We start from the raw sequence: 26,295 nt of genomic DNA, 5'->3' as shown, positions 1-26,295 counted from the left end.
CAATACCCGCTGGCCCCGCCGGCCGCCAGGGACCCCAGCCCTCAGCGCCCAGTGCCGCCCTGGCCCGGACCGGCCACAGGACAGGGGCAGGGGATCTCCGCAGCCGGACTGACCCCACCCTGCCCAAAGGAGCCCGCCACCCACGCCTCCCTCTGAACAAGTTCGCAGCCCCAGAGACCAGGTGGGATCTGGGCTGCCCTCCCCTGCCCAGACCCCCAGCTGGCAGTGCCCCCCACAGTTCAGCCTTGCAGGGCAGGGCCAGCCCCAGATGCCACGTGATGCCAGAACTGGCCCCAGAGGACGGTCCCTGGTGCCCAGGGAGGCTCGGGTGAGGGTTCCGCTGGGAACATGTCCCCGGGAGGGCACCATGAGGGTCTCTGAGCTGCACCTGGCCCCGCTCCAGGCAGGGCCTTGGGACCCAGTGTCACCCTCTGAAAGGCCCATCACCTGCACGACATTTGTGCTTGCCCCCCGTGGCTGCCTGCCCCAAATCGCTGTTTCTCCTGTCTGCCTGGACACCCCCTCTTCCCCAGCCTGCCCAGCCCACAATCCCTGCGCTATTCCCCCTCCCTGTTCCCTGCGGGACTCCTGGCTCAGACTTGGCAGCATTGGCTCCGCCCACTTTCTGCAGCAGGGGTGGCTCCAGGAATGGTGCTTCCACCTGCTCCTTGAGCCTCCAGTGGCCCCCAGGCCTACAGGCTCTCACTGTCCACCCATCCTACATGCCAGGTCCCTTCCCCAGGAAGCTGAGCAGCCAGGCCTCATGGGTCCCTCTTGGGGCACCCTGGTGGCTTCATCTCGGGATTTGGCTTGCTTGATGCCAAGTCCTGTCTTTGCCCTGGAGGTCTGCCCCGCTTCCGGTGCATTGAGGGGCGGGTGGCTGCAAATCGCACTTCCTCCCCGGGGCGTAAGCTTCTCTCTGCTGATGCAGCTTATGGGCTGGGGGCTTCCTGTGGGCCAGACTGGCCCCTGGACTGCAGGGTGGCCACTGGACTGAGGTCTCTGCTGCCTCTCTGGGCAGCCCCTCCCCACCATGGTGCCTGGGCCTAGGGTGCCTCTAGCAAGGCTGGGTTCGCTTTGGGGGCCTCTGGTCCGAGTGTGCATATTCGCTACAGGGACAAGCTGCCCCGAGCAGGAGGTAGGGGGCTTCTGGGCTCCAAAGGGCAGAAGGCCTGGCTCTTTGGGGTGGGCCCTGTGGGGTTGCTGGGGTCAGGAGCTGAGGTGCTCGTTTCCCTTCCAGAGGCCTCCCTGTCTGGGAACCTCAGTGTCGTCCTGGGCCTCTGCAGGCCAGGGCTTGTGGGGCCGCCCCTACCCATTCTCAGACCCTCTGGGAGCTGCCGCCACACCTCCTGCAGGGCCCCTGCTCAGCCTGGGGTGGGAGCCACCCCTTTTGGTCCCACCCCACTCCCTGCCTGACAGTCCCCCGTGGCCGGGGCCAGTTCCAACTCCAGGCCCCAGCTGTCCACCCAGACGGACCCAGGCCCGGCCCCCAGCCCCCGGCCCACACAGAGACCACATGAAGATGCAACACGCATGGCTCTGGTGAGACAGGTGAGACAGGTGTCTGGGGGGCGGGGCCAGTGGCCAGACAGACGGACGGGATGGGACATCACAGCCACCCCCTGCAGGGCCGTCGCAGGGGCGAAGTGAGGGCGGCGGGCCCCTCTGGGAGAGGCAAGAGAAACGGGGACATAACAGAGAAGTGGTGTGGCCTCCCGGCAGCTGAGGAGTCCAGGGCGGGGCCACGCTGGGCTCCCAGGGCCCCAGACTTGGCCCCGAGAGGTGGTGTGGCTGACTGACTGACCAACGAGATGACAGGCTTCAAGATGGCGTGTGGGTCATGGCAGGGGAGGTGGGCGGGCAGACTAACGGAGACACACGGGGAAAGCCGAGGACCCAGGAGGGCCGGGGAGAAAGGTCCAGAGAGTGAGAGAGAGCAGCACGGGCGGGCTGGGCAGAGCGGCCGCCGCAGGGAGACAGGGGCAGAGTGGGCCACAGGAGCCCAGGGTCCGGGGCGGGGTGATGGGGCGGGAGACACACGCAGGGCAGGGCAGGTGGAGTCGGACGCGGGACTGGGGTGCTCTCCCCCTTACCGTGTCTTTGGAGGACCTACGTCTCTTGAAGCTGGAAGCCAGGGTGGAGGTGATAGCCCTAAATGTGGCTTTCTTTTTAGGGTCAGGCTCTGCTCTACCACTCTTTCTATCCTAAAATGAATATGTATAAGTGATTAGATGGCTAGGGTGGTGGCCACACCTGCCCTCGCCTGCTCCTGGGTGGGCCGCTGCCCAGCCTGGCCGGCCACTTGGGCCCTCGCTCCTGCCTGCCTCCCTGTGCTGGACAGACGGGCCGACAGCGGACGTTCGAGGGTGGCCTCTTCTCCTGCCCGGGGTCTCGGGCCTGACCTTGCTCGTGCTGGGGCTGGGCTTGGGGGCTCTCGGCTGGCTCTTCCTGGGAGGTCCGCCTGGCTCCCTGGCTCCTGGGTGGCCCTGGCTTACAGGCGTCCCGAGGAGGAGGAGTCCTCTGAGGACTGGAGGAGTTGCCCCTCAGGCCACACCAGCTGTCTGCGTGGAGGCCACTGACCCCCAAGGGGCACACGCCAAGATTCAGGAAGGGGCCGAGGGCTGGAGGCAGGTGTCGAGGTGGAATTGGAGTGACAGAGGCAGCTCCCGGGACTCTGGCCTCAGGTCTGATGGCCAGGTGGCCTGTGCCCGCCAGTGGTGGCAGCGGCCAGGTCCCCAGGGGACCTGTGGGGGCCAAGAGCAAGAGCGGGCGGATGAGAGGTGTGGAGCCTCCAGCAATCCCATCCCCCAACAGCCCTGGCCGCACTGTCGGCTTCATCTCAGGACACAGGCTCCAGGACGGCACCCAGAGAAAGAGAAGAGACGGAGTGAACCGGAACTCGACCGCGGGCCACGAGCCCTTAGGCCTGTACAGGCCCACTGCCCACCCTGTCCCAGGTGGGCCGTGGCTGCCCTTGCTGGTGGCAAATTCTCATGGATACAACCTGGGCACCAGGCAGGACCGGACCTGGCCCAATTCGGATTAGAGTCACGGAGCACAAGGACATAGCAGGAAAGGGGGGGTCTCCGAAGGGTGTCAAGGGGCTTGGGTCGGCGGAGGGCAAAATGCATCTTGGACTCACGTGCCATACACAGGCGGGCCCCTGTCTTACCCTGCCTGATTGCCTTCCTATGGAATGGGTACCGGCGGGCGACTCTGGAGACAGAGGGGCCAGGCGGAGGCTTGGAGCAGGGTGCGTGGCCTCCCTTGGCCCCGGCTTTGCAGTGGGCAGCCACCTGCAGGCAGCCCCCCACCAGCGCTGCCCCCGTGCCCTGGGAGCACTCACCACTGCCCCTGGCCGTGGCTCCTAGCTCCAGTCCTGCCCACCGGAGCCAGAGCCAGTGCCACGGCCTTCGGGGATGGAGGAGGGCCGTGGCCGGGCCGGGCCCTGGGCACCAGGCCTCGGAGGGTGGCCTGCCCTACCTGCAGGTTCTTCCTCCACACGTTCACGGCTGCAAAGGCCAGCTGCATCTGCTTCCGGCGAGCATCCTTGTGCCGCTTGTAGGCAATCTCAATGAAAATCAGGAAGATCCCGGCCACGATGCCCCCAGCTACTAGCATGAAGACCCCTGTGTGCCGGGACCCAGAGCCTCAGTTGCTGGCCAGGGAGGCCGCAGCCCACGGAGAACCCACCCGAGAACGGCTGAAGGAGAACGCACCTGCCATGTTCTCAAAAGTAAGGGTCGCAGGGGCGTTGCTGCGCGAGTCACATTCCTGATACCGAACCCACGTCTTGTCCAGGTCTTCCATGAAGCCATTCTCGTGGGACCTGGGGGTGGGAACAAGTGAGCCTGCAGTGGGGCGGGGCCCAGGACGGGAAGGGGCAAGCTGGGGGCGGGGGCGGGGCCGGGGCGGGGCGGGGCCTGCGGGGCAGGGTGCGGCGTGGAGTGGGCAGCGCCTGGCCTGGGTGGGAAATGTGTGGCGGCCTCGGAGTGGTCTGGCACTGGGGAGGGCGTCCACCTCTGGTGGAGAGGGGCGGAGGAGGGACGCGGGCGCACGGACACTCACTTGAGGATGGACAGGGAGACGTTCTGCTTCCAGGGGCTGTCTTTGCGCATGCCTATGCCGAAGCCCGAGCGGAAGAACAGCTCTCCAGTCGTCACCAGGTCGCACTTCTGCGAGGCCTCGAACTCCAGCACCGCGGAGTCCCAGATGAAGGCATGCAGCTTGCTGCCGGCAGAGGCGGAGTCACGGGGGCCTTGGTCCTGCCAGCCTGGAAGCCCCAGCCCGCGCCCTCCGGGGTGCCTGGCCCGGAAGCTCTCCTGCCCGGTGGAGGCCACCCTCCCCCTCCCGGCACTTGTCCCGCCCTGGCCGCCCGCGCCTCACTTGTCTCTCACGGCCTGGATGGCCTCCGCCGCACTCTCGTAGTTGTGCTTCTCCATATGCCGGTACATGGTGCTCAGCTCCACCTGGCGCCGGAAGTAGATGTCCACGGAGCTCTGCTTCACCGTGGCGTAGATAAATTTGTCCGAGGGGTTCCTCAGCTGCAGGGTCGGAGGGCAGGGCTCGCGTCGGCGGCTCCCCAGGCCCCTAACCGAGGCCGACCCCAGCTCACCTCGCATTCCCTCCCCCAGCCCGGCCAGGCCTCACCCGAGGGTCGTTGATGCCCGTGATGCGCTCCTCCGGCCGGTCCAGCACCAGGAAGGCCGCCAGGTTGGCGGTGTAGGAGGCCACGATGATCATGGCAAAGCCGGCCCACACCATGCCCAGGATGCGCGCCGAGAAGCTTCTGGGGGCGCCTGTGGGCGGGCAGGGGGCTCTGTCAGACCCTAGAGGGCCGGAGCGGGACCGGGAGGGCCGGGCGGGGCCTCACCTTCCCCGATGCCGGAGTTGAGCAGGACGCCCCAGGAGAACCACATGGCCGAGGACAGGGTCAATGCGTCCTCCTCCTCCTCCTCGCTGTTCACCTTGAACCGGCCGAAGGGGCTGCGGGGCGCAGAGGGCGGGCGGGAGAGAGGGCGGGAGAGGTGGCCCTGCCCCGCCCCTCGCCGGCTCCGCGCCCCGCAGATGGAGGTGTCTGAGCCCCGGGTCGCGCTCACCTGAAGCGGTCCAGCAGGTACAGCATCACGGCCACCACGTGCACCGACAGCCCCACCAGCAGCCACAGTGTGCTCTGGAACGGCTGCATGAACGAGTCCAGCGTGCTCCGGGGGATCTCCTGCGGGGGGACGCGAGGTCAGCGCGGCCCGGGCCCTCCAGGGACCCCCCCCGCCACCCGGCCCCTGCCCACCTTCTTGACCAGAATAGTCAGGCCCTGGTACTTGAAGGGCTTGGAAAACTCGATGTACTGCGCGCGCTCGTTGTTTATGGTTAGCGGCGCCACGATCATGTCTGCCTGCCCGCTGAGCAGCTCGCCCATCATCCCATTCCACTCCTTCTTGTTGCTGTTGTTCACCTGCGAGGCGACAGAGCCGGCGGGGATGCAGGCAGCGTCCTCCCAGCTCCCGCCACAGGTACCCCCGACCGAAGCCGCCCTAGAGCACTCCGGGGGTCTTCTCCCCAAGACCCTACCCAGCTCGCAGGCCCCACCCCAAACTCCAGCCCCGCCCTGGCTCGCAGGCCCCTCCCACGCCGGGCGGGCCCCGCCACAGCCAGCAGGCCCCGCCCACTCCAGACCCCCTCCTGCAGGCCCCGCCCACTCCGTGCCCCACCCACCCCGACACCCACTTCAGGCCCCTCCCATGTCAGGCCCCACCCCAGCCCTCAGGCCCCGCCCACCACATGCTTTACCCACCCCAGGACCCAGCCTGCAGGCTCCGCTCACTCCATGTCCCACTCACCCCAGGACACCCCCCATCTGCAGGCCCCGCCTACTCCATGTCCCACCCACTCCGACCCTGCCTGCAGGCCCCTCTCACGCTGGTCCCCACCCCCGCCGTCCAGCCTACCCGCTCCTGTGTGCCGAACTTGCCATCTGCCACCAGGTGCACCTCGTAGGTGAAGTTCATGGTCCGTGCCAGCTTGATGAGCAGGTCGATGCAAAAGCCGTAGCAACACTGAGGCACCGTGTGGCGGGCTGGGTAGGTGCGGGCGGTAACTGCTGGGCTCCAGACCACCCCGCGCCCCGCGCCCTACCCCACGCCCCGCGCCCTGCCCCGTGCACTCACGGCTGCCCGGCGACGTGTCATTGGGCCCGGTGCAGATCACCTTCTTCACTGGGTCGCCGTTGACTGTGAACTCCTCCTTGCATGTCCCATCACTCAGCGTGGGCTTGACGTACACGAAGGGCTCCTGGTGGATCGTCACAATCTGGAGGGGAAGGGGAGACCCAGCCTGGACCACCGACCTAAGGCTGCCCAGGGCGGCAGTCTCTTCTCAGCTCCCAGCCTCCCCTGGCGCCCCTCTTAATCCCCGACGCCCCCTCCCCCCCCGCCCTGCGCCGCCGGCCACTGCCCCTCTCTGGAGCTTCTTCACGAGCCCAAGTGTTCAGGACACATCCTCCCCAGCCACCGTCAGCATCATCTGCCTGCAGCCCCTGGGGGTGGGGGCTGGGGACTCAGAAAAGATTCCCGGAGCGCTAGACCCTCCTCTAGGCCACTTCTCCTCCAGTCTTGCCTTAGACATGATTCCCTGCAGCAGAGGAGCCGCTGATGTCCCGTGTATGCCAGGCATCTTCCTGGGGTGAGAAACCGCCCAGCCTGCAGGCTGACCCCCACCCTGCTGTGCCACGAGGACAGGGGCACGTCCACGAAGCCGACCCTGCACCTGCACAGGACCTGGGACCCATGGGGCCACCCACCCATGCCTCCCTTCATCCCGGCGCCCTGCCTGTCCCGGCCCCCAGCCCTGAAGCCTTCAAGCTTTGAGTGTAGGTCTCTGGCTCCTTCCTCTTGCCCGTGTGGATGCTCCACCGCTCCGTGGCCTCTTCGACCCACACTCCTGCTTGGGCTCGCCCTCCTGTCTGTCCTTCAGGGGACCATGGCCTGGGGGTGGGGAAGGGATCTGGGGCACAGGGGGCTGGAATGGAGCATAGTGCACTGCCAGAACTCTGAGGGGAGATGGTGTCAGAGCTGAGCCCTCAAGGTGGGCAGGGATCAAGCAGGTAGGTGCCTGAGGGCATGTAGAGCAGAGGAGCCCGCAGTCCAGAACTGCAAAGGCAGGGAGGCGTGGGGATGGTGGGAGAGGCACCCTGCCGGCATGTCCTAGGGAGGGTGAGCCTGAGAGGGGGGCAGGCCCACCCTCAGCCTCCAGGCAGCATTTTGTCTTTTATCCCCAGGGGGATCAGGAGCTATTGAAGAAGTTGATTTGCTTTATAAAACTTTCATTATATTTTCCTGTTATACAGGTAATATATATGCTAGTACTTTTAAAAAATTAGTGTGACCAGAAACAAATTTGTCAAAAGCCATCTGCATCTCACAGCCTAGATGGGGCCTTTTGGCCATTAGCGTTTGACCGCTGCTTTCAGACTTTTCAGTGTGAGGTGTCTAGGCTGCAGTGAAACCCACCTTGGCACTGGAAAACCCCACCCTGTCTGCAGAGCAGGGGAGGGAGCCTGGGTGAGAGGCCACAGGGGCTGGTGCAGAGCAGGGGAGGGAGCCCTGGGTGAGGCCACAGGGGCTGGTGCAGAGCAGGGGAGGGAGCCTGGGTGAGGCCACAGGGGCTGGTGCAGAGCAGGGGAGGGAGCCTGGGTGAGAGGCTACAGGGGCTGGCACCAGGCTTCAGGGGTGGGCTCACAAAGCAGACAGGGTCAAGAGACATTTGAGGGCCTGGAATGACCGAGAGAAGGTTGGTGGGCGTGTTGCCTGTGAGGTCCTTGCCTTTGGCGGTCTATGATGCTACCGGGACTGGAGTGTGTGTGGAGTGGGGGTGGTGTGGCTCTGCCCGGGGAGGAACGGCCAGGAGAGCACCCTGGAGTAGGGAGCCAAGGGAAAGATGTTCCGGAGGAGGAAGCCAGCCAGGGCAGAGTCAGGAAGGGCTGTCCCACATGGTGGAAGAGGACAGTTTGACCCAGTCCCATCAGGAGGCCATGAAGGCTGGAGGAGGGATGAGGAGTGGGGAGGACCAGGACTGGGGACAGCGAGTGCTGAAGCTGAGGTCTGCCTGCTGTCCCCCATCTGCTCTTCCCCAGCAGGGTCCTGTTAGACAACTAACTGCCCCAGACCTAAGTAGGGCTGGGTCAAGAGGGGCACTGGAGACCCCCTGTGGGATGGGGGCAGCTTCCTCTCCTCCTTCCTGTTCTCTCTGCTTCCTGTGCTGTGCCAGGTGTGCTGGACGGTGTCCAGGGGCAGCAGGCCCCACCCCCACTTCCTTTAGTGGTTTTCATTGACCTCACCGCACCCTCCTCCTTTAGGCCAGAGGGGGTGGATGAGCTGTCTGGGGTGGGGACACTGAGGGAGGTCTGTGGGGCCCCCACCTTCAGTCTGGTGGACATCTGGTACCCTCGAGGCTTCTCTGTCTCTCCGCCTGGCCAGATGATCTTCCTGTCATTAGGGATGACCTGGGGGTGGGAGTATGAGATGGAGGGTGGCCACGCAGGGGTCTTGGCCCCAGGACCCTAAGGCCCCAGCCCCCACCCCCTCATGACCCCCACCTACGTGGGTGCCGTTGTAGATGCCCACTTGCACCAGCTTGCGGTTCTGCAGGTTCATGATGCTGTAGTTGGCGAACTTCCGGTCTCCATCCTCATTGAACTCCACACGACCAGTCACCCCGTCCGCATACTTGGAAGACATCAGCACTCTAGGGGAGGAAGCATAGCTGAGGCTTCTCAGAGATGCTCCTTCTCCTGCTCCTTCCCCCTGCTCCTTCTCCTGCCTGCTGAGCAGCTCGGGCTTTTCCCTTGTCCCAGTCCCAAGAACGGAAAGATCAGCAGATGCCAGACCCTGCACACCGAGGTATCTGCCTGCACCACATGGACGGTGCGGCTCATGACAGCTGAGTGGTTTCTGGGTGCCAGACCCTGCTTTCAAAGGCTTTCCGTGGGTTAGGACGTTGTTCTCACAGCCATCCTGTCTTACAGAGATGGAGGCAGAAGCTCAGAAGGATGCCTGCCCTTTTGCCAGCAAGTGAAGGAGAGGTTGAGCTGGCTCTAACGACCGGGCTGCCCTGTCTGGCTGTGTGTGCATGTGTGCATTGTCCCCATTGGACCACATCTGTGAACCTGTGTGCACACGTGATCCCTATGTGGGGTGCACCCCATGCATGTGCTTGTGTCACGTGTGTGTCATGTGTGCACACATGGTTCTGTGTATGCGTGTGCACGTGTGTGCACACGTGCTGCCTACATCTGCACTTATGTGGGCATTGTGGATGGTGGCTCTGCACATGCTACTCAATGGTTGGGGATCTGGGGGTGAGCTGGCATGGCACGGTGTCCAGGCATGCTGTGAGCTAACTCCTGCCACACTGCAGATATTCACTTGGGTCTCTGGGCCTTGGCCAACCCTGGCTGTCTAAGGCTCCCGTGCTGTCCTTGGGCTCCTTGTCTGGCCTCCTGGGTCCCTGGAAGCTTTCAGTCCCCATCTGCATCAAGAGTCTCCTCCTAAAAGCTGCCAGCCACACAGGGAGAGGGGTGCTGTTTCAGGGTGGGCTGCAGTGTGGAAAGTAGGGGCGGGGGCAGTGGAGCCAGTCCCCACTCCAGCGACAGCCCAGGTACTGGTGTCAGTGTTGAGAAGAGGGCAGATGATTGTGCCATTAAATGTGGTGGTGCTGGGGGTGTGGGGGGAGAGGAGAGAAGTAACAGTGTCCAGAGGATGTTGGCAGCAGGCTCCACTGCAGTACCCCTGAGAGCGGCGCCGCCCACCTCCCCTAGAGTGCCCCCACCCATCTCTTGAGGAGCTCTCCCCCAGCTCCCTAAGAGAGGCCCCGCCTAGTCCTGAGAGCTGCTCCGCCCAGCTCTGGAAAGTGGCCCCGCCCACCCACCCCCGAGCGGCCCCGCCCATCTCTGGAGTGACCCCGCCCACCTCCCCGAAGAGCAGCCCCGCCCAGCTCCAGAGAGGCCCCGCCCACCTCTTGAAGAGCGGCCCGGTCTTCCAGATGTTGGTGTTGCCCACGCAGCCCCGCGGCGGGTCGGTGATGTTCTCCTTCTCGAGGAGCTCGTGCACGGCCTGGGCCACCACGCCCACGGCGTCGCTGATGTGGGCCGACTCGTTCTTGCCGTTAATGAGCTGCAGCCCGAGGATACCTGGGCGAGCATGCGACTTAGAGCCCGTGGGGGCCTCCCCGTTCCGGGACCCCGCCAAGGCCCAGCACTCACCGTCCGGGGCGTAGCGCAGGGCGTTCCCCGAGATCTCGCGCTCCCCGACCAGCCACACGTACCCGGAGCCCGTCATGTTCAGCATTGCGGCTGCGCGGTATACAGTGGCAGCATCGTCCTCGCTGTGGGGCAGACGGGGGTGACGGGCCAGGACTCCGGCACTCCCACCGCGGCGCTCCGCAGGCCCAGGCAGGTCCTTCTCCTCTGGAGCAGGGACCTGCCCAGCCCCCAGCCCCTCCTAGAGCGAAGCCTGCAGACGCCGCAGAGGCGCTGCGGCCCAGAACCCAGGAGCCTCCCAGGCCTCCGTTGCCATCCCTTACCTTGGGGGAGCAGGGATGGGGTTAGATTCCTGGCTGATGGGACAGACTTCCTACTTGTGGCCTGCACCTGTGCTCCCCAGCTCGCCCTTCCCTCTACCTCAGAAGGCTCTGATAGGGTCCCAAGATGGTAATGGATCACCATTGATCACTTGCTGGCCAGATACCAGGCACTGCTCGAAGTGTTTTACGGGGATTATCTTATTTAACTTTCACAATATCTCTGTGTCCCGATGGGAAGCAGAGGCACACGGGACACACAAGCGTTGGTAAGTGGCAGAGTCAGGACCCAAGCTCCTAAGACCTCCTAGACAGGCCACACCCCTCTGGTCCTCTATGTTCAAACATGTGAAATGAGGGGTTGGGGGGCTCTCCAGGTTGGCGAGATACTGGTGGATCCAGCGTCCTGGGGGACGGCCAGAAATGAGAGGTGGCTTTCCCCCTGGGGTCTGCACAAGCAGCTGCCTTCGCCCAGCCACCCAGGCCTGGGGCCTGCAGGAGGACAGAGCCCAGGCAGGCCTCACCTTGCAGGCATCTGTGGTCTTGAGCTCTGCCAGTGTGCTTGCAGGTGGGCCCTTGAGGACAGTGGAGCAGGGGACCTGGTCCTCTGGGGCTGGGGCCTCTCTGGTTATGACAAGGACCTGGAGGCCTTTGGGGTGTCTTCCCTCACCCCCATCTGTCAGACCTTTCTCTGCAGGGCCTGACCTGTCTCCAGGTGGGCTTGGACAACCCCTGACACTTTGCTTCTCCAGGCATGGGCAGCAGGGTTGGGTGGATCGTCTGAGTGTTGGGTAATTTTCACAATGCTTGACTGTGGAAACCAAGGTGGCCCTCCCCTCCTTGAGGAGGGATCTGCCCCCAATTTTCTCGAGAATAAGCCCACAAAGAAATGCAGCCCTTCCCTGTTTGCTCTACATGATGATGCTGTTGGATGTCAGCGACACAAAACAGAGGTGCTCCCAGTAGCACTGGCCCAGTGCCCCCCGATGAGAACATCTAGCAGAGGCTCCGCACACTGAACACAACACAGCTTGTCCAGCAAGACCCAACACCACACGTGTCATGGCGCAGCGTGCCCGCTATCACAGTACCCACCAGGGCCTGACGGACAAGCCTGTCTTCTTGACGCAATTCAGGTCCATGACATGTGATGTGGTGGAATGATTAGGAGCAAAACAGTTGTAAACGAAAGCCTGATCTGTCCATCAAAACTCGTCCGATCATTTTATGGAAATAGCTGATACTAATCAAGGCAACTTCAGGAAAATGAAAAGTTTTGGAAACAAATTGTCTGCACGCTATGGGAAATTGGTCAAAAATTAAGATTGGCGTCATGTCTCTCTGCAAAACACCCTCAACATCCTTCACTAAGGAGGAGCCAAAATATGACAGGTTGAAGGTCTCGGGTCAAGAAGGCCTGTGCCTGCCGCTGCCCAGGGCTTGCCTCCCTGCACTCCTGGGAGATGGGCATGCTGGGTGGGCCAGTTGGCCTCCGCTGTGGGACTCTGGCCTCCACTCCAAGGAGCTCAGCATGTTAAGAGAACGGTCTTTCCCAGCCCGACAGTCCAGAGCCGTCCATTGCTCTGAAGTATTTCGAGGCTGGGTGCAGTAACTCACGCCTGTAATCCCAGCACTTCGGGAGGCCGAGGCGAGCGGATCACCTGAGGTCAGGAATTCGAGACCAGCCTGACCAACATGGAGAAACCCGGTCTCCACAGAAACAAAAAAATTAGCCGGGGTGGTGGTGCATGCCTGTAATCCCAGCTACTCGGGAGGCTTGGCAGGAGCATCGGTTGAACCTGGGAGGCAGAGGTTGCAGTGAGCCAAGATCGCGCCACTGCACTCCAGCCTGGGTGAGAGACTGAGACTTTGTCTTAAAAAAAAAAAAAAGTATGTTGGAGCTGGGCGCAGTGGCTCACGCCTGTCATCCCAGCCCTTTGGGAGGCTGAGGTGGGTGGATAACTTGAGGCCAGGAGTTCGAAACCAGCCTGGCCAACATGGCGAAACCCAGTCTCTACTAAAAATGTAAAACTTAGCTGGGCATGGTGGCCCGCACCTGTAATTCCAGCTACTTGGGAGGCTGAGGCAGGAGAATCGCTTGAACCCTAGGGGACAGAGGTTGCAGTGAGCTGAGATCATGCCACTGCACTCCAGCCTGGGCAACGGAGCAAGACTCTATCCCCCCAAAAAAGAGAAAGAGGTATGTTGGTGGGTGTGTGGTTGATGTGTGCTGTGGTCAGTGTATGCATATGTGTGGGGTATGGTGTGCATGTAGCATGGGTGTATGGGTGTGCACATGGTGTGTGGTGCACATGTGTGTTGTGATGTATGTGCATGCGTGTTTTGTGTACATGTATGTAGGTGTGCATATATCGGTGGGTGTCTTTGTATGTGGTGTATATGGTGGTGTGTGTGCCTGTATCTGTATGCGTATATGCACGTGTGTATGGTGTATGCATGGTGCATGTGTGTACACATGTGGTGTGTATGTGGCATGTGTGCACATGTGTATGTGTTGTGTATGACCTGTACATGATGGTGCATGTGTGGATAGAGATGTATGCATGGTGTGACTATGGTGTGTGTACATACATTTGTGCACATGTGTATGGTGTATGCTTGGTGCATGTGTGTACATAAGTGGTGTATATATGGCATGTGTGCACATGTGTATGTGTGTATGACATGTACATGATGGTGCATGTGTGGGTAGAGATCTATGAGTGGTGTGACTATGGTGTGTGTACATACATTTGTGCACGTGTGTGTATGGTGTATGCATGGTACATGTGGTGTGTATATGGCATGTGTGCAGTGTGTATGTCTTGTGTGTTACCTGTACATGATTCTGCAAGTGTGGGTAGAGATGTATGAGTGGTGTGATGGTGTGTGTACATGCATCTGCACACGTGTGTGTACGGTGTATGCATGGTACATGTGGTGTGTATATGGCATGTGCATACACACGTATGTGTTGTGTATGGCCTGTACATGATGCTGCATGTGTGGGTAGAGATGTATGCATGGTGCAACTATAGTGTGTGTACCTGCATTTGTGCACGTGTGTATGGTATGTGCAAACCCATGTGGTGTGTGGTGTGTGCTCATGTGCATGGATGTGTGGTACGCACATGGTTCCTGTGTGCATGCACCCGTCTACCCTGACCATGTCCTTTTCCCTGGGCTGGCCTTTTTCTTAGGGCCATGTCTGGAAACGTGACCTTGATCCTGAGGCTGGCAACACAGGGTCAACCTGTGGGACCACAGTGCATGGCTCAGGGGCCCGTTGGCCGAGAAAAAACAGTGGAGAAAACGCTCCCTCCCCTCTCTGTGGGAACCTGGGCATGGCGGGGTTCTGTGGATTGGTTTTGTATGTGGTTTTCTCTCCCGTGTCCTGTTGGCCACTCCGGTTAGAATGTAGGGATCAGGCAGGTCTAGCTTGATGTCAATTTGTCTATTGCAAAAGTGCCCAACAGTGGAACAGGTGTGTTTTAGGGCAATCGATTCCTTGATTTGACCCATCTTGGATGAAGAAATCTTCCACTTCCCAGCCAGCTGTCTGTCCATTTGTTCACCTGCCCATTCATCCTTTTATCCCATCACAGCCACAGAATCTCTCAAGCTCTGTGATGAGTGAGGGAAGTGTAAACAATTCAGAAAATAACAGAAGAGGCCATAAGTGGCCGGGCACGGTGGCTCACTCCTGTAATCCCAGCACTTTGGGAGGCCGAAGAGGGCAGATCACGAGGTCAGGAGATTGAGATCATCCTGGCTGACACGGTGAAACCCCGTCTCTACTAAAAATACAAAAAAGTAGCCGGGGGTGGTGGCAGGGGCCTGTAGTCCCAGCTACTTGGGAGGCTGAGGCAGGAGAATGGCGTGAACCCAGGAGGTGGAGCTTGCAGTGAGCCGAGATCGAGCCACTGCACTCCAGCCTGAGTGACAGAGTGAGACTCCGTCTCAAAGAAAAAAAAAAAAAAAGAAGAGGCCGCAAGTTCGAGACCAGTCTGGCCAACATGGTGAAACCCTGTCTCTACCAAAAATACAAAAATTAGCCAGGTGTGGTGGCTTGTGCCTGTAGTCCCAGCTACTCGGGAGGCTGCGGCAGGAGAATCGCTTGAACCCAAGAGGCAGAGGTTGCAGTGAGCTGACATTGTACTACTGCACTCCAGCCTGGGAGACAGAGCAAGACTCCCTCTCAAAACAACGAAAAAGAAAATCAACTTCTGACAGTCTGGCGGGGCTTTCCCTGGGCGGGGCTTTCTCTAAGAGGGGCTTTCTCTGAGTGGGGCTTTTTCTGGGCGGGGCTTTCCCTAGGTGAAGCTTTCCCTGGGCGGGGCTTTCCCTGGGCGGGGCTTTCTTCTGGGCTGGGTTTTCCCTCGGCGGGGCTTTTTTCTGGGCGGAGTTTTCCCTGGACGGGTCTTTTTTCTGGGCTGGGCTTTCCCTGGGCGGGGCTTTTTTCTGGGCGGGGCTTTTTCTGGGTGGGGCTTTTTTCTGGGCGGGGCTTTCCCTGGGTAGAGCTTTTATCTGGCCAGAGCTTTTCCTGGGCGGGTCTTTTTTTCCGGGCGGGGCTTTCCCTGGGCTGGTCTTTTTTCTGGGCGGAGTTTTCCCTGGGCTGGTCTTTTTTTCTGGGCAGGGCTTTCCCTGGGTGCGACTTTTTTCTGGGCGGGACGTTCCCTGGGCTGGTCTTTTTTTTCTGGGCGGGGCTTTCCCTGGGCGGGCTTTTATCTGGGCAGAGCTTTCCCTGGGTGGGGCTTTCCCTGGGAGGGTCTTTTTTTTCTGGGCGGGGCTTTCCCTGGGCGGGACTTTTTCCGGGCTGGGCTTTCCCTGGGCGGGTCTTTTTCTGGGTGGGGCTTTTATCTGGGCGGAGCTTTCCCGTGGCGGGTCTTTTTTTCTGGGCGGGGCTTTCCCTGGGCGGGGCATTCCTTCCTTGGGACCTGTGCATACCCCGACCTTGCCTGGTCACATCTTTAAAAATCTTTTTTCCTGGAGCCCAGGCCAACCCGCCTTGGGGCCTACAGTTGGATGAGTGGAGTGGACAAGTGACCTATGAACCTAAAGCCGAGTGCAGGGGGCGTTAATGGGGGACGATTAGTGCCTTTTTATAGCAGCTGCAGGAGGAGCAGGCAAGGCCCGGTGGGCAGCTCCAAGCAACAACCCTGCCTTGAGCTGGGGAGATTCCTGCCTTCTAGCCCGAGGAGCCCTGGCTGGCCCCACCCTGCGCTCTGCCCTGGTGAGGGGGCTGCACCTGTCTCCGTGCCAGAGGGTCATTTGATGGACAGTGGAAATGGTGGTCTGCCCTGGGACTGAGAGTGTCGCCGACTCTTTCCCATATGCAGGGCTGGAGGGCTGGGCTGTGTTCCTCTGGGTGTTTCACTGCTGTTTTGCTCCGCTCTGTTGGAGCCTAGCAGAGCTTTTAGGTCAGGGACAGTGGGGTTTTGGCTGTCCCATGGGGCAAGGCTCCTCACCCTGCCCTTCCCCACTCTTGCTTTTCCTATTCCCAGTCACCCAGGCTTTCCCTTCCCAGGAGAACCTAGCCATTTGCAAATAGGGAGCTTTTTACAGTGGGCTCCTCCGTGAGGTTGCTCTGTGGCACCCAACGCCGTCCAGAGTAGCCTGATTTCCCGGGTACCTAACTGATTTCCCCTTAAGCTGCTGCTCCAGCTGTTGCAATCCTTCAGTTGGGAAGTCTGGCCCTCTCCCTGCTGTGGGCCTTTTCGCCTGGCACACCTGCACATCACTTCCCTGGGTCTAGTCCCTGGCCCCAGGCCTGGGCCTTGTTTGCACAGGTTTGCCCCCTGGAGTTGCGGGGCTTCCCAAGGGCAGGGTCTCCTCCATCTCCCTCTCCCACAGCCCAGCTCAGGGCAGCAGCAGCATGTGCCTGTGGAATGGGGAAGGGCCCAGGGAGGGAGGGACAGATGGAGGGTGTCACATCAGCCATGCCGATAGGAGTGTGGGTGCGGGTGGGGGTGGGGGTGGCTGTCCTTGGTGAAGGTGCTTTGGAAGCTGAAGGTCACTGTGCCCAACAATGTCCCAGCTCTGGCTCAGATGGCGGGTGCTTGGCCCAGGTGCCATCCTGTGTGGAGTGTGTAGGGCCCTGCCCAGCCTCACCTGGCAGAAAGGATGATGACCCGGGCTTCCAGCTCTTTCGCTTCCATCAGCAGGGCCGTCACGTTCTTGGTCCCTGGGTCAAACTGCAGCACCTTCTCTGCCTGCGGTGTGAGCAAGAGTGTTAGCAGGCGGCTGGGGCAGGGGACATAGCGCCTCAGGGGTGAGAGTCGGGCCGGAGCCACTGGGAACCCCGAGGCAGCTTAGCTAGTGCTGCCATGGTCTGCGCCTGCCACCTGCGCCTCTGCCTGCCTTCCTCAGTCCTCGCCTGGCCTGGCCTCGCCTCTCCGGTCCTGTCCTGTCTTCAGCCTGCGCGCTCACCTGTGCTCGTTCTGTGCTCTCTCTGCTCTCTCTGGATCTCTCTCTCCACCTCACTCCTGTCCTCATCTTTGCACTGAGCATGCAAGCTGTAGTGGACCCAGACTCAGGAGGCGTGCAGCGGACGGGAAACAGAAAAGAGTTTTGGAATGCAACCAGGAAAAGAGATGGGGCTGACTTTTCCAAAACCTTGGGAGGTCCTCTGAGGTCTGATTCCGCAGGCCCCTGCAGGAGCAGCCCGGCCCCGGCGACTGGGTGGCCAGGCGGGCGGGCTCCCTCCCGGGTTCCACGAGGAAACCCTTGGGGTCTCGGAGATTCGCATGCACTTCCCGGAGAGCAGCTCCTCCTGCAGCCGCGCCTGCCTCGAGGGTGCAGGCTAGGGTCACGGCGGGTGGGCCTCAGGCACCCACGCCGCCACGCCTGCCCTCTCCTGCCTGCCCTCTCCTGCCTGCTGCCGGCTGCCTCTCCTCATTGCTTGGGCCTGCGGCTCGGCGGCTGGGCCAGACAGTGGCCCTAGTGGCCGAGGCGCCGAGGCCAGGGCTCCCTAGCCGTGGGTGGCGTGCACGTCCATGCATATATACCTTGGGTCCGCGCTTGTTGTCATAGGACAGTTGGTCGAGGTTTTCATAGTTCCTTTTTTTACTCTGATGAATAATGTGCACAGAGAAAATATGCAGACACAGAAGAAGATTATAAACGGTTGAAAATGACGGCGCTAAAGCAATCACACCACCTCCTCGGCACATCTGCAGACGGGCTCCTACCTGGAGCTCGCAAACACCGAGGCCCGGGGCGGGGCTGGGGGCCGGGGTGGAGCTGGGGAGTGAGGGTCGTGGAGGCGGGGCCATGGAGGCTCCCTGCCACGAAGCTGTGCTCTTGGAAACGGTCGCTCTCAGGAGAAAAGGAGGCCCTGTCCGCGTCCACCGTTCGGAGGGAGCCCCACCTGCCACCCCCACCCTGCCGTGCACCTGCTGTGTGGCCCCAGCAGTGCCCACTCCAACCCGTGTCAGTCCTGAGTGGGAGGTGAGCAGCCCCTCGGGGCCTGTCCCCATGTCCCTCCCCCTCCCTCTCCTTGGTCTCCCTCTGCCTCTCAAGAGACCAAGGTGTCCTCACTAACTGGGGTGCCCACGCCCATCGGCTCGCATATGTGCCCAAGAGGGTGTGTGTGCATATGTGCGCCTGCAGGGGTGGCATGCGCCTGTGGGTGTCTGCGTGGGAGGGCTAGTCCACAAAGGCCTGTGAAGGTTGGGGAAGGGCCAGATGGTCTGAGCACGCTTGTGTGTGTGCACGTGTGCATGTGTGTGTGTGTGTATGCGTGTGTGCATGTGTGTGTGTGCTGGCCGGCGCAAGTGAGGGTGAGCATGCACGTGAGGAGCGCACCTGAGCGCGTGTCCAGGTGTGTGTGTGAGGAGTGCACCTGAGCATGTGTCCAGGTGTGTGTGTGAGGAGTGCACCTGTGTGCGTGTCCAGGTGTGTGTGTGGCACTGGAGCTGCATGGAGGCAAGCCTGAGCCTGTGGCCAGAGGTGTGGAGTGTGATGGGAACGTGCGTGCACCTGTGAGTGAAAGCAGGTGGTTGGGTGTGCAGGGGTGAGTGTGTGATGGGAGTCTGTGGCCGTGGGTGGGCACGCCAGAAGGTGAGGGGCCTGTCGGGCACTGGGGTGAGGGGCCCTGTCTTGGGTGGGGCCCTCGGTGCTCATGCCCCTCCCCCGCCTCAGACTCAGCAGACCCCCCACGACAGTACTCCCAGGACCCTCTGGTCTGCCCCTGGCTTTACCCCCGACCCATGCCCTCTGGTCCCTCCCGGGGCCTGGGGTGCCTTGGGGGTGCCAGGTTGGCCCTAAGTTCGATGAAGCCAGCTCTGACACGAAACATGCTCCCAGCCACCCATAGGTCTGGCCCTCCTCAGCCTGGGCCTCCTCCCTCTGCTTGACCAGGAGCCAGCCCAGGTGCTGAGCACCCAGGGCTCCGGGAGTCTGCAGCCGAGAACCAGCTCTGCCCCAGACTGCAAATGGGAATGGTAAGGAAGGGGGCAGGGGTCGCTTGGACCCCCCCCAAATCCCAGCTCTGATCTCTCTGCAGCCCCACAGAGTGGACGCCTGGCTGTGTTGGGGGTCAGTGTGTCCTAGAACCAGGTGGCTAATTGGTCTTGGTGAGGAGTGCGGAGGGAGCCCTGTGGTGGGGACAAGGAGGGGAGTGGAGCCCACAGGGGCGGTCCAGGCCGGGGGGCAGGTGTCTGTGGATGGGGCTTTGCTGAACCATGAGGTGCAGAGCTTCAGGGAGGCCACGCGGGGGAGGACAGGGAATGGGCCCAGCCAGGAGGGGACAGGCCTGCGGGGGCGGTATGTGGGGGCCGTGTACAGGGGAGACCTTGCCCAGAGAGAGGCTGTGGGGACTCAGGACAGGGTGGGCGGGAAGGGTGACGAGTCCCAAGCCCGGCTGGGGCCTCCAGGGAGCGAGGGGCGTGGGCAGGAGGAGGGTACGAGGGCGCTAGGCAGCGCGGGGCAGGGGTGTTTGCGGAGCTCCAGGTGGTCTGGCCCTCGCCCCGCAGGGACTGACACGAAGGAGATTTCGACTAATGGCAAAAGCGAGTGAAATGAGCCGAGGACAGGCTGGGGCGGGCGCTCGCCAGACGTGGTGGTGCTGACCATGCACGATGGAAAGAAGAGGGTGTCACACACGGAGCCACAGACACAAGGCGGCCCGTCCTGCACCTCGGCTCCGCCAGGCGCCTGCCCGCGGCGCCGACCCTCACCTTGGACTCACGCTCCTCCAGCAGCGTCTCCAGGCGCTTCTGAGCCGCCCGGCCCTCGTGGTCGTCGCTGACCAGCAGGATGATGTGGTTCCAGCTGTAGACACGCATCATCTCAAACCACACGCTCGACTGGTGGGAGTAGGGCGGCACGGTGCGCAGGAAGCTCAGGTGGATGCTCTGTGGGAGGCAGGGGCACGGCGGGCTGAGGTGGACCCGCGGGGACCCGCCCTCCCACCCGCCTCCCACTGCTGGAACACCCGCCAGAGGCTGGGAACCCCCTTCCTCTCACCCCTGTCCCCACCCCGCTGGGGACACTTTCTGGACCCTGGGACCCCCTTCCTCTCACCCCTGTCCCCACCCCGCTGGGGACACTTTCTGGACCCTGGGACCCCCTTCCTCTCACCCCTGTCCCCACCCCGCTGGGGACACTTTCTAGACCCTGGGACCCCCTTCCTCTCACCCCTGTCCCCACCCTGCTGGGGACACTTTCCGGACCCTGGGACCCCATTTCTCCTACCCCTGTCCCCACTCCCCTGGGGACACTTTCTAGACCCTGGGACCCCATCCTGTCTCCCACCCCGTCCCTACCACTCTGGGGACACTTTTTTTTTTTTTTTAAACAGAGTCTCGCACTGTCGCCCAGGCTGGAGTGCAGTGGTGCGATCTCGGCTCACTGCAACCTCTGCCTCCCGGGTTCACACCATTTTCCTGCATCAGCCTCCCAAGTAGTTGGGACTACAGGCGCCCACCACCATGCCCGGCTAATTTTTTTGTATTTTTAGTAGAGACTGGGTTTCACCATATTAGCCAGGATGGTCTCGATCTCCTGACCTCATGATCCGCCCACCTCGGCCTCCCAAAGTGCTGGGATTACACGCGTGAGCCACCGCGCCCAGCCAACCTGGGGACACTTTCCAGACCCTGGGACCCCTCCTTTTTCCCACAAGTGTCCCCACCACCCTGGGGACACTTTTTAGACCCTGGGAACCTTTCTTTCTCCCACCCCGGCCTCTCCTCCCACATATAATCTTGGAAATGGAGGAGGTTTGGTGTTGGCCCCATAGCACCCTAAGGGACGTGGGTTTCTGTGGAATTGTTCCTGGGGTGAGCTCACCCCCGACCCTGCAGCCCACCACCTTTGGACAAGCTGAGCTCAGGAAGTTCTTGATGACACATAGCGCCTCGAAGATCCCCCTGGGGCTGCCCACAGAGTCCTCCCAAATTTAAACAACTCTATGTATGAAGAAGAATTCACTCTTGGGGCTAAAGGCTTCATCTCCCCACCTCCCAAATTTAAACAACTCTATCTATGAAGAAGAATTCACTCTTGGGGCTAAAGGCTTCATCTCCCCACCTCCCAAATTTAAACAACTCTATGTATGAAGAAGAATTCACTCTTGGGGCTAAAGGCTTCATCTCCCCACCTCCCAAATTTAAACAACTCTATGTATGAAGAAGAATTCACTCTTGGGGCTAAAGGCCTCACCTCCCCAGGCGAGAGTGTGATGCTTGCTTGCCCTGGCCACAAGCTGCCAGGGAGTGCCGTGGCACAGCAGGGAGTGGAGCAGGCTCTGCCCCCCCTCAGCCTCAGTTCTCTGTGTCCGTCCAGGTGAGCCCCGGTTCCTTCAGTGTCCCTGTGTCCTCTGAGGCCTCCAGGTTATTTTTCACCTGCTCCCTCTTTGTGGCCTGGGGCAGTGCCTTGGGGTGCAAAAATGTCCCCCGCCTCTGTCTATCCACCTGGCGACGTGGCTGCAAGGCAGGTTGTGCTTGAGGTCTTGGACTAGCTGTGACCTGGCCTTGCTGGTTCATGCTTTGGGCACAGGTTGGCTGTAGTGTATAGACTGTGGTAAGGCCAGGGTGCAGCTATGAAGTGTGCCCCCCTCCTTTGGCCTGCTCTGGGCCGGGGGCACATGCTGGGCTGCCCCTGCCCTGGAGCATCCCTTTCCCCGACCTTTCATTTGAGCCACTGGCTGCTGTCCTGGGTAAGGCCATCTTCTCTCCTTCGCATGTGAGGAAACTGGTGCCCAGAGAGGCGAAGGAGGTTGTGCCTGAGGGCATAGGAATGAGACCCCCACCTTCCCACGGCCAGGGGTGAAGTCACCTGGGAGGAGCAGTTTGAGTGCTGAGGGGCAGGCCAGGGCTTTCAGAGCCTCAGTCTCAGCTCCTGCCTCTGGGGCCTTCCATCTTCCCAGAGGAGCCTGGGCCTGGCTGGGGCGACCCCTGTGCTTTAAGGCAGTGTTACCGAGGACTGTGGACTCTGGGCAGGAGGAATTTGGAGAAGATGGGGGACCCGGAAGCCTGGCTGCACAGCCCAGCCCTCTGGCTCCTCAGCGCTGGCGCTAAACTGGATGTCCCCTGCCAAGTGGCCCTGCAGGTCTGTCTGCCAGTGGCCCCAGGTTGGTCAGCCTCTCAGTGCCCAGGTTGCATCCTGGGTAGACGGAGGGCTGTGTGACCTGGAGCAAGCCCCCATGGCTCTCTGGCTTGGAGATTCCTGCAAAACTGACTGGATGACCTCTCCCCTCTTCCAGCTGCTGTTCCAGGATTGGACAGAGGCCCTCCTCATAGCCTGTGGGCCAGGAGGCTAAGCCAAGGTGCCCGCAGCCCTAGAGGCTGGAAGCCCCCAGGCCAGCGCCCCCCACCCTGAGCTGTAACCACAGACATTGCTCTCCACCCATGCCTGCAGTGGGAAAGGCTGGCCCCACCACCCTGGCTGCACGCACTCCCCTTTCCTCCTGGAGCAACCCCCAGCTCTCCAAACTCCCCTTCAAAGTCCACCTGTCTAGAAAGCCTCCCAGCCATCCCTTCTCCTAGCCCACGGGCCCTCCCGTCCTGAGGGGATGTCACTGGTGCCTGTGCCAGTGAGTGTGTGTGACTTTGTGTGAATCCGTGGGTGTGTCAGTGTGCATGTGTGGGGAGGGTGAGCATAGCAGTGTAGCGTGTGGGTGCTGTATGAATGTGTGAGTGTGTGAGATGTGCCCCCTCCCTTTGGCCTGCTCTGGGCTGGGGGCAGGTGCTGGGCTCCATGTGAGCCCTCCATGTGCAAGAGAGCGTGTATTGCGTGTGTAAGAGCACGTGAGTGTGCATGTGACCGTGTTTGCAGATGTGTGAGTTGGACACGTGAGAGCGTGTGGATGTGCATGAATGTGGGGGAACTGTGTGGCTGTGAGTTTGTGGCGTGTGAGTTCCATGTGAGCGGGTCAGCCCGCTGCTCCTGGAGTGGCCAGGCTGTGCCCTGGGGCTGAGGGCCGGCAGGCCTGGTCTGGCAGTCAGGCTTACCTTGTCTGAGTAGATGGACATGCGGGTGGTCAGCCCCAGCACGGGGATGCGGTAGAAGCCGGCTGTGTAGGAGACAGGGGTGGGAGTGAAGTGGTCGTTGGGGGTAGGTGGATGGCTAACTAGAATGGCGTAGACCTGTGGACACAGGAGACACGGTCAGTTTGAGCCAGGGGTGGGCCAGGCACTGGGCTAGAGGCTGAGATCTGGAAGCAGCAGGGGCTGAACCCAGCAGGCTAAGGGGGGCTGGGGGCACTATTCGGGTACATGCTACATGCCCAGGACCAGATGCACACATGCCCACAGGGCGGGGGGGAGACCCCATTATCATCCTGTATCAGCCAATCGCAGAGGGGCAGAGGCGGAGCAGGGGCTGAGGGGACACAGGGGAGGGCAGACCCCACCCGGACCTCCCCCTCACCCCTCTCACGCTGCTGACTAGGGCCCTGCAGGCCCTGCGCTCCTCAAGGGCCAGGTGAAGGCCTGCCCTTGGGATGTCCCGGGGGCCCTGAGCATGGGACACACCCAGGGTGGACTGGGGAGGATGGTTGGTCTTGCATCATGATGGCCTTGACGCTCAGAACCCACCCGTCCTTCCTGATGGGCCAGGGATGGGGCCAGCCCACATGCTGAGACAGGGCGGACAGCTCCGAAGGCTGGTACCGGACTTCAGGGGGAAGCAGCTAGGAGCTGCCAAAGAGGCCGAGGTCCCTTTTGCTGGTGTCTCCAGGGGCAGGGCCTGCGATGGGCTCTGTCTGAACCACACCCAGCCCTTACTCTGAGTGCTGGCCTCATCCTCAAGGAAGGGAACGGAGGCACTGGGGGTGCAGCCCAGCCTTCCTGCCCATGACCAAGGCCCCATGGGGCAGATCTAAAGCAAGCGGCTCAGCCCCCTTGAGCTGACGCCTTCCCTCTCTCCCCAGCCCCTCCCAAGGCAGGGAGGCAGGCAGCTGGGGGTCCACACCACCTTCACACAACAAGGACCTGCGTCTGTCCCCAACTCTGCCTGTGCCTCTTAGAGCTTCGGCGAATGGGGGCAGGGTGCACTGCATGGCCCCACGTGGCAGGACAGAACAGTACCTGGCCGGGGGGTGTGTTCCGTGAGTGGTAGCTGCACTGCCTTTGCTGCAGAGGCCATGCTCACAGACAGACAGCAACATGGGCGTGAGTTGAAGCAATTCCCCAGGAATGGCCCCTCTTGGATTTCGCGAGTCCACCTTCCGTGTCCCTCCCCCGTCCCAAATGGAATATGTGACCGCAGCCACTGGCTACAGATGCATCCCCCCAGTCCCATCCCATGGTGTCCTGGGCTGGGGCACAGGGATGGTGTCCTGGGCTGGGGCACGGGGGTGGCTTGTGAAGTGGGGAGGGAGGATTTCTGAGAAAACTCTGGTGTGGGCCCTGCAGCTGCAGCTGTTTGAAGTGATTCTTCCTCCCCCAGCTCTTGCCTCCAGCCTGCACCCACAGGTGCCTGGCAGAGACCCGTAGGTCCGTGTGTGACCATGCAGGTGTTCACACGTGTGCTAGGGTATGGTTATACACATCACATGTCCTGACATGTCTGTTTGTGTGCATGCATGTGAATGACTAGAACCGTGTGTGTAAATGTGCATGTTTGCACATGCCTCTGGGAATGCATGCCAAGCTGTGTGTGGCACATGAGCAGGTGTCCATGGATCTGCATGTGTGCAAATGAGCATACGAAATTGTGCGATTCTGAGGTGCGTGAGTGTGTGCTTATGTAACATTTGGTGTGTGTGTGAGCATGTGTGTCCACAGATGTGGTGTGTCCACAGATGTGGTGTGTCCACCAGGTAGGCACGTGTGAGCGGTGCTAGGCTGGATGTCTGTCCTGCCTCTTACATAAAGGGCTGCATTGCAGATCCTTGCAGCCTCATTGGAATTCAGCAGGCGCTCGGCCCAGGGGCGGACAGCTCCGACGGGCAAAATCCCAGGAGCCACGTCCTCCCCCGCAGCGCTGGCTGCCGACAGCTCCCATGCCCTGACGCCTCTCGCGTGTGCACCCCCACTCCCACCCCCACAAAGCGCCCTGCTGTAGCACCTGAGCCATTTCCCTTCCCAGGCGGACCCATGGGTGGGGGGAAGGGAAGAAAAAAAGGGCAGGAGAACCTGGAAGCAGAGACAAAGATGGCCCCAGGCCCCGTCCTGTTTAAAGCTCTGCAGGGCGGGCTTGTAGCTGGACAGGCACTTCTGCCCTCATACCCGGAATGCCCACCCCCACACTGACACGCTCCAGCCCCACGTCTACACACACCAGTCAGGGCCTGGAGCCCCAGGGACCCTCTGAGGATCAGCCAAGGTGGCAGGTGACTGGTCTCAGGCCAAGATAGGGGAGCCAGCAGACCCTGGTGTTTGGTTCCTAGTGAGACGAGGCCTCCCGGAAGCAGCCAGCTGACTCCGGGGTGGTGTCTTACAGGGAGGAAGGGGGCACGGAAAGGATGGAATGAAACTGGGGGTGTGGGGTTGCAGGATGGAGGAGGGAGGAGGTGGGTGGCAGAGGTGGGGGAGGGCACCTGGCTGGAGATGAGGTCCTCGCACACCGAAAGAGCCATCTGGATGGCGTTGGGCTTGTGCGTGACGGAGGTGGCATTGAGCTGAATCTTCCAGGAGCCGTGCCGCTTGTTGGCCTGGTTCACGGCCTCGCGGAACATCTGCTCGTGCTTCCGCGTGCTCAGCACCGCGCCAATGTTGACGATCTTGGGGTCGCACGCCGCACGGGCAACGGAGCAGGAGAACAGCAGGGCGAGCGTCAGCAGGCGCATGGTGCTCATGGGCTCGGGCCGCGGGCCTGGCTCTGCGCGGCGCGAACGCGGGGCCCTCGGCGCATCCCCCGCGGGGCTTCCGGGCCGTCCTGCGCTCGCCCGGCCCCGCGGGCTGCGGATGCCACGTCTCCCCCGGAGCGGCGGTCCCGGGACGTCGGCCGAGGGAAGGGGCGCGGGAGCGCGCGCAGGGGCTCCGGGCTCAGCCCCACGCGGCCGGCGCTGTCCGCGGTGCTGAAGCGGGGCCGGGCACAGCTCCGAGCGCCCGGCTTGGAAAGGGCCCGGCGGCGGCGGCGGCTCCGCGCACGGCGCTGGTTCCGGTCCGGACGCTGCAGCGACTGCAGCAGCTGCAGAAACGCGAGAGGGGCCAACGTCTCCTGCCCCTCCCGCCGCCCCCGCTTCCCAACACGGAGGCGAAGGGGGCGCCTCCCGCGCCAGTGCGTGCGCCTGCGTTCGCGTGAGCGTGTGTGTCGGAGCGCGCGTGAGCC

General features: G+C 61.8%; 1 protein-coding gene across 13 annotated transcripts in view; it reads right to left on the bottom strand.

Moving 5' to 3' along the window:
• Window positions 1-26,295, bottom strand: part of GRIN1 (glutamate ionotropic receptor NMDA type subunit 1) — a 27,651-nt gene extending 1,356 nt beyond the window's left edge. For 2 of the 13 annotated variants that reach the window (XR_004250035.2, XM_032165750.2), the window contains exons 1-20: window positions 25,562-25,916; window positions 23,031-23,165; window positions 19,755-19,931; window positions 17,583-17,645; window positions 16,687-16,787; window positions 10,259-10,380; window positions 10,012-10,186; window positions 8,598-8,742; window positions 8,417-8,500; window positions 6,168-6,309; window positions 5,949-6,076; window positions 5,291-5,455; window positions 5,100-5,218; window positions 4,874-4,986; window positions 4,651-4,799; window positions 4,387-4,544; window positions 4,069-4,230; window positions 3,720-3,829; window positions 3,484-3,629; window positions 2,094-2,204 (exon numbers count right to left, since the gene is read on the bottom strand). Coding sequence is in view for 12 of the 13 variants with exons in the window: in XM_032165750.2 (XP_032021641.1) it covers window positions 2,094-2,204; window positions 3,484-3,629; window positions 3,720-3,829; window positions 4,069-4,230; window positions 4,387-4,544; window positions 4,651-4,799; window positions 4,874-4,986; window positions 5,100-5,218; window positions 5,291-5,455; window positions 5,949-6,076; window positions 6,168-6,309; window positions 8,417-8,500; window positions 8,598-8,742; window positions 10,012-10,186; window positions 10,259-10,380; window positions 16,687-16,787; window positions 17,583-17,645; window positions 19,755-19,931; window positions 23,031-23,165; window positions 25,562-25,819 (2,763 nt within the window). In the remaining variant the exon portion in view is untranslated. Of the gene's footprint in view, window positions 1-28; window positions 2,205-3,172; window positions 3,217-3,483; window positions 3,630-3,719; window positions 3,830-4,068; window positions 4,231-4,386; window positions 4,545-4,650; window positions 4,800-4,873; window positions 4,987-5,099; window positions 5,219-5,290; window positions 5,456-5,948; window positions 6,077-6,167; window positions 6,310-8,416; window positions 8,501-8,597; window positions 8,743-10,011; window positions 10,187-10,258; window positions 10,381-16,686; window positions 16,788-17,582; window positions 17,646-19,754; window positions 19,932-23,030; window positions 23,166-25,561 lie in introns of those variants that run through there. The other 11 variants (XM_032165756.2, XM_032165759.2, XM_032165758.2 and 8 more) reach the window with 10 other exon arrangements.

The sequence above is a fragment of the Hylobates moloch genome, unplaced genomic scaffold (genome assembly GCF_009828535.3).
Source record: "Hylobates moloch isolate HMO894 unplaced genomic scaffold, HMol_V3 SCAFFOLD_10, whole genome shotgun sequence".
In the NCBI taxonomy this organism is placed as follows: domain Eukaryota; kingdom Metazoa; phylum Chordata; class Mammalia; order Primates; family Hylobatidae; genus Hylobates; species Hylobates moloch.
Note: the sequence above shows the minus strand (reverse complement) of the source record. Positions and strands in the feature narration are given on the sequence as shown.